Source organism: Pecten maximus, chromosome 13 (genome assembly GCF_902652985.1).
Source record: "Pecten maximus chromosome 13, xPecMax1.1, whole genome shotgun sequence".
NCBI lineage: Eukaryota > Metazoa > Mollusca > Bivalvia > Pectinida > Pectinidae > Pecten > Pecten maximus.
In genome coordinates this window covers 34,415,226-34,422,803 of record NC_047027.1, presented here as the reverse complement: position 1 = coordinate 34,422,803, position 7,578 = coordinate 34,415,226, and the positions used below count along the sequence as shown (strand labels likewise).

General features: G+C 34.9%; 1 protein-coding gene across 1 annotated transcript; it reads left to right on the top strand.

Annotated features, from left to right (window-relative positions):
• Window positions 1-880: 880 nt before the first annotated feature.
• On the top strand, window positions 881-6,880 carry LOC117341357. Its single transcript, XM_033903213.1, has 3 exons — window positions 881-1,227; window positions 3,750-3,931; window positions 5,792-6,880. The coding sequence occupies exons 1-3, from the start codon at window positions 1,136-1,138 to the stop codon at window positions 6,508-6,510; spliced, it is 993 nt and encodes a 330-aa protein (XP_033759104.1). The 5' UTR covers window positions 881-1,135; the 3' UTR covers window positions 6,511-6,880.
• The last annotated feature ends 698 nt before the right edge of the window (window positions 6,881-7,578 follow it).

Here is a 7,578-nt window from a genome sequence, read left to right as displayed (position 1 = left end):
GTAATGGGAAACCATAATAGAAGTCCCCCAAACGTCCCCAAAGTCCATTATGTTCGGCATCCCTCAATATCCCTATATACCAAATCTCATTGAAATCGAGTAACATCTAAATTTCGATCAATTAGAAGCCTCAGCATGGTTGATATGGGAACGAAACCAATTCAGTTGATTTTGCAGTCCCCTAATACCCCTACATACCAAATTTCATCAAAATCTGACAATGTGTAAATTGAGACCAATCAGAGGCAATGAAATGGCGGTCATTTTGTTAAAATATGAAAGTGATGTTACGAGAGTGACCGGTATCCAATGATGAACCTACATACCAAATTTCATCAAAATCGGACAATATGTAAAGTGAGACCAATCAGAGGCAAGAAATGGCGGCCATTTTATTAAAATATGAAAGTGAGAATACGAGAGTGGCCGGTGTCCCATGATGTACTTACATGCATATGCTCGTCAAAACAGTTTATACCGCTCTCGAATGGATCTATTGAGCTTCCTTAATGGGGCGTTTCTAGACGTACACACATGGAGAAAGACAATACCTGAGTTGCGTTGTCACAATAGTTTGAGACTAACGGGTCACATCCTGTGTTGTAATACGTTCCATACATAAGTTATTACACGTACGGCATAACCGTATAAGAACTTGTCAGTTGTATGGAACAAAGGCCATTGTCGAAAGCATAGTCGGATTGCCGAGAATGTCGGTTTACAGAGGGCGTGTTGTTCTATATTATCGTTACTGCTTGACTAAAATAACAGGTATATGTATCCAATGATGTTTAATGTATGTATCAAACAATCAAAGGTTTCAACACAGCAATATAATTTGCTTGATATAACGTACTGCACGAAAATATTCATGCCATTATCACAATCCTTCATTTAACACAAAAAGAATGAATTCAAAAATATCAATATGCCACATACAAAACACACACAACAAAGAACTACTGAAAGAAACTGTATAGTGATACCTTCACAATAAACGAACCAAGGCATGCAATGTTTTTGAGGGGCGACGGTGACTAGGTCAAGTCTTAAGCATCACATGGTACAATATCAGTATGCGTTTTTTAGTAGAAGTGTACAGATAGATATATCCTACTCGTTGTAGATTCAACATATGTCAATGGCACTGCACAAAATGGTTACACCAATGTTGCAAGGATTGCGCACGATTCCATCAGGACGAACGGTTAACTGTATGCAGAGAAGGTAAGTCTATTGTTCTACATGAAATGCTTCTATTCGAGTTTATCATTTTGATAGATCTTAATCAATAATTAATTAGTATTACCATGTTAGCATACCTTTGTATATTGACTTTTGATTTAATGGATACATCCAACTGGCAATGTCCTATTCAAGATTCGTCCGTTGAAATCCAATGACCTACTTACCAGTTATTAAATAAAGAAAATAAGATTATAAAACAAAAACTTATTTCGACCGTGCTTTCGACAACATCCTTCTGTCATATCTCAATATAAATAAAAATCGCACTGAACGGGTTAGATTAAAAAAGAAAAGGCGATATGCTTTTATTTCCCCGTAATGCGCCTGTTTTAAATCGACTTTTAATATCACAGGGAGCAAACAAATGTTTTGTTAAATTAAGGTTCCTATACGTTTTTATATAAAAACAAAATGTACGGTATGCCTCTTACCATAGGCACGTCCTTTTGCGATGAAATTTCGTCATTTCCAAGGTTACAAGTATGACGTCATCACGAGCACGACATGTCAAATACAGTTCATTAAATATTTAATCATATGTTGTTTTATTTATCTGCTGTCAAGTACGTCACCTAGTTGTTTAGTTCCAATTATAGTTTATTGACATGACACACCGTGTGTGCTATGTAAGGCGGATACCTATTAAAATAATTAATATAAGATAATAATAAAATAATAATTTTACTAATTTCTTAATAAATAAATTAAATAATAATTAATTATTTACTAATATAAATTAATTTTAATTAATCTTTACGGATATTAAAAGTATTTGAAGCCAAGACGTTTATGCAAGAGAGTGAAATAATCTGAAAACATTGGTGGTGTCTGAGGCTATTTGGAAAGTAAAACAAGAATCATTTAGGAGCGATATAGCAACTTGTGCTCGCCTGACCTCGTTTTCAAGCCTTCCAGTTGTTTACACATTAATATTTACATTTACACTGCAGCCCCACTATATAACTTTACCAAGCTCACTTGGAAGTTATGAGTCCATAACTTCCAAATCTTTATTATGACGTCATTATTATAGTGACGTCATAATTGTCACGTCGGCGATAACGAAATATGGCTGTTGAAAAGGCTGTTCCGTCTTTGACGATAATAATTTGTTCATTCATTTTCAGAGTAAAATTCCTGGATATAGTCTTTCAAATTCGCTGTCAAATGTAAATATAAGCATTGAACTGCTTTCATTTGGAAGTTATTGGTTGATGAATGCCAACTGGACAAAGGCAAATTCAAGATGAAACGCTAGCGCTTCATGTTGAATTTGCCTTTGTCCAGTTAGCATTCATCAGCCCATATCTTCCAAATGAAAGCAGTTCAATCCTTAAACAACCGAGCGTTTGGGTGGTACACGGCAACTACAGTGTGCACGATCTAAAGTTATGTTAATGTGCTTGACATGCTGATATGTTTTGGGTAACGGATCCCAACTTAAACTTCAAAGTGATATCTTGTCGCCGCCGACAAGCACCACCACAGCGAATCGAAATAGTCTCCCATTCGAAACATTTTGTAGCAGGCAAGACAACTCATCTTGCAGTTAAGACATGTGCGGTATACTTACGTCAATATGATATATCTTTGACTCACAAATTTGCAGGCAAATCGACGATTTGCAAAATTCTAAAAATTGTCAAAATTGAAATCAACTTTTTTTGATTATTTGTTTGTTTTTTGGTTTGCTTTGCTTTTTTTTTTTTTTTTTTTTTTACACCGTTTCGTTATGTTAAGATAAACAGTCATGCTAGTACGAGTGCAGGTATATTGTCCAGTACATGGTCGGCGTATAAAACAAAAACATATATTGGATTTCAATACAAACCTGTTAAAATGGTAAAATTGAAATATGATAAAGCTACAAATGGATTATTTAAACAAATTCTGAAATGATACATGAATATAACTAAAAAAAAAAAAAAAAAAACGATTCGGTCCAATTGAGCAGAATAAAAATGAAACCTTATTCACTTAAGAAAACTTTTTATGTCGCTATCATATATACAGTGATCAGCCCTAATACGTACATATCACGACATGTATGGTCATTTGATACTATGTCTATCGCCTCCCCGCTTTCAGACAAAGTAACCATAATGTGAGCGTTATAAACACTGGACAATACCGGCCGTAAATAAAACATCTTTGTGAAGAACAAGTTGACAAGTTCATATCAGTGTACCTGTACCCACACAACCTGATATCATTACTAAGTTTTCAGATCACGTGTGTGAACATATATCGCTTGTACCCTTATAGATTCAACGTAAATTACTAGCACCATGCAAACTTATTACTCTGTTTAAACAAGGAGCTGAGACCTTTTCATCTTCAGAAGCATTAAGAAGTACCTTTATATGCAACGATTATTAGTTGATATTCTTACGAGCTAAGTGTCACTTCTTCATTAATAAATTTTGTCTTTCTAATAGAGTGACGTTTTGGATAGAATTAGTTAAGTTTGAAGTTGTTTTTTCTTTACATTTCATTTTCAGGATTCACGTTTCTGACAATGTCAAATTCAAGATTCGACCGATGAGAACGCAAGACTTACCAACAATATTCCAGTTATTGAACGCTGAAAAATGGATTATGGAGAAAGCGTATTTAGACTGTGCTTTTTCAACTGATCCCCGAGGATTTGTTTTAGCTGAGACGACTGATCAACAAATCATAGGTACGTTTATAGTTTATATTCTAAGTGACAGTGCATCATTATACTTTGTTTATCATACCGTTGAACTCTTTATCTTAAGATGTTCAGTAGTATGATCTTTATCTTAAGGTGAGGGCCGCGGTGGCCGAGTGGTTAAGGTGTCCCGACACGTTATCACTAGCCCACCACCTCTTGGTTGCGAGTTCGAAACCTACGTGGGGCAGTTGCCAGGTACTGACTGTAGGCCGGTGGTTTTTCTCCGGGTACTCCGGCTTTCCTCCACCTCCAAAACCTGGCACGTCCTTAAATGACATTGGCTGTTAATAGGACGTTAACAAATTATCTTAAGGTGATTCGAAGATAACAGGTGGGAAGGTCAATAAAACTTCATATCGACTGTTGTGGTTGAGAAATGTTATCGGGCCTTCACGGCGATCTATTTTTAGTTAACTGGATGATGATATTGATTAAACAGAATTATCCTAATAATCAGCACCGTAGATATACTTAAATTTATAAAATGTGTAATGCTTTGAGGCGCAAGAAGCCTTAGGCTTATGAGAATTTTGAACGGTTCTATTTTAACATACAGTTCTACCATATGTCTATAACAATATACGTTAAAGCTATCAAGCTGATTTCTATAAAGATTAGGCAAATTTTTACTCAGACGGTGTGCTACTGAGAAAATTGTAGGTAGTCTAGTTATTGTTACGTCATCAATCATTTATGACGTCAAAATAATGTTATTATACATATTTCTTACGATGTTTTTGACATGGTCCTATTGAATGAAAGAGCCAATTATTTGAGTTTTCGTACATTTTCTTTCACTTGTGCAATTCAAAAAGCTAGTGAGTTTATAAATTAGTGCATAATCCGTCTCTCCACCTTATATATATATATATAATCTCTGGGCGCTAGAATTTGGAAAAAAATAATCAAGCAATAAGGGATTTACAGTTAAATAATATGGATGTTCTGGGAACAGATGTAATAGATATAAGTTTTTTAATTACATCTAGTTCAGGTCCAAGAGACCGGGTTTTGCGGCATCAGGCCAAAAGATACATACAATATAGAAAAAATAACGAACTTATAATTTTAAATCAAACATTATAAACACGAGAAAAATATCAGATCAACTAATTTGCATCGATACCCTTGCAAAGGTTGACGGAGAATGACACAAAGTGAGGAGTAAGCAACGACGACACCCTTCACATAAATCTAGGTGAAGCTCTAATTAATGCACATCCTCAAAATGAGAACTAGTGTGGTAACAAAGAGCCACAATGCATATTAACAAAGCTTGAACACATCTGACAGAAGAAAATAATATACATCTAATTCAGATCATGATGATGACCACAGAACTTTCCGTAGGTCATCATAATCTAAATCTTTTGGAAGCTTGTGTTGGTAGTATTTTCGACAGTATTTGAAATTTGTCATGAATAGCATTATACTTATCATACAGCTTAATGCGAAATTGAAATTGCTTATATTGTTGCCGTTGCAGATTTATAGAATTCTGAAAGAAACAAAAACATTATCTATTGTATATACGTCAAATAGAAAACAAACTACAACTTTATGACGTATCAATATACAGTTCATTTATATGATCTTCATACATTCACAGATGAGCATCATTTACTTCTTCGAACACATCTATGCATGTATATCCTGTTGTATGATGTTCAGTTCTATTGTTTGAACAATGCAATATGTTAAAATGTAGTAAGTACAAAATTATTTTATTTTTAATCAATTTGAAGAAAGCATACTTATGCACTTTTTGCGTGTTTGATAGTTAATAATATTTTCTGAATATTAGTTTCATTACAAATATGAGCATACTAACTTTTCCTATTCTAGGTTTCCATGGGTCTCTTTCCTTGACAGACAATCTTGACACGTTAGGATTGTGGTACGTAAAGAATGGATACCGATGCTCTGGAGTTGGAGCTGCTCTTGTAGAGAGAACGATCAAATGTCCACAAAGAAACTTTGGGACATTCACATGGCCCTATTTGCAGGAAAGTATCGACTCATTAATGAAAAGCAAGACAACGCAAACGTACACAACCTGGTATAATTACGGGCAGATTGAACAAAGAGTTGAAAGGAAATCAAAATACACTGAAAAACATTTGATGATTCTACCATTGCACCATTCAATGCTATCTGACGTTGTCCAGTATGATACCAAAGTCCACAAAATTCCACGGGAATCTTATATCACAAACTGGATCACACATGATAATTCAAAGACGTACGTGGCAGTAAAAAATGACACAGTTTGTGGATACGCTGTACTGCGGACACAAGATGCTTACACAACAATTGCACCACTGTATGCGGACGACGAGTATATAGCAGATGAATTGTTTTTACAATTGGCCAGCAAAGTTTCAGAAGGTCGCTTTGTAAATTATACGAGTCCTTTAGAAAATAACGCAGGGACACGGCTAGCAGTAAGAAATGGGTTGATGAAAAGAGGAATGCCGATGTTGATGGTGTTCAGACAGGAACCGATATATATTGATATCAATAGAGTCTTTGCTGTCTCGTCAACCTCTTTTGGATTGTGTTAAAATTTAAGTCACACCTCCCAATATGTATTTGGTAGCAAATCAGGTTTGAGTGTAACATACAGACAGAATTTGGTGAATACATTTCATATATCAAAATTCATTTGACGCCATATCACACCTAACAACAGAATAAAAGCATTTTGTGTGAAATGTGGAGATAGTAACCATTAGGCAACGAAAGATGCCATATTTTTTTTACGTTTTTAACATTGATAATGGTTATACCAAAATGGAATTATTACATGTATTTAACCTTTACTCGTATCAACTTCCATGCGATAGATATACTAATCATACACTCAGTATCATTGTGAATATAAAACTTAATGTATAAATAAAATTCTTTATAAAACATGTTTTAAATACCCATTTGGTGCTTGTAGAAACCAAGATGAAATAAAGTGTACATTTCGGGTAACACAGTAAAGCGGACGTCTTTTTGTCCGAAATAGTGAACACAACATTCAAAACCTGAGTATCGAAAGATGTGCATGTATAGACGTTTTGGATATTACGCCGCCATTTTGGGATCAGAGGTCAAGCGGTTAAACTTTTGTCAACAAAACATGGCGGCCCCTACAGCCCTCATAGCTTTTCCGTCGTTGAACGTCGTCATTTGAGCATATTTTTGTAAAAATCGAACGTCATTATTAATGGGGAAATTGGAAATTACACAGATATTATATTCTACACATTGTGTCGTTTGCAGCTGAAATACTAAATTCTAATCACTAGAAACATCAAAGTTTAATACCGCAACATATTCCATTTCCCGTGAAATGTTTACAAACACACACGGGAAAAGTTAACGTAACGTCAACGAATTGAATTTTCCTGGTATTGTATTTATTCATATCATCAGCATCACATTTGTCAACATTATAATATATATACATGCTAATATCGTTGTAAAGAATACAAATAGAAAATGTCCAGATCCATCGGTAGCAAATTTACCAACGATGCTAAAATATGGCGTTGGTCCTCACATCTTATATTCAAACATATCACCAGCAGCTGTATATCTATAATTATAGGATGGTACTTCGTGGGCAATTGACTAACCCC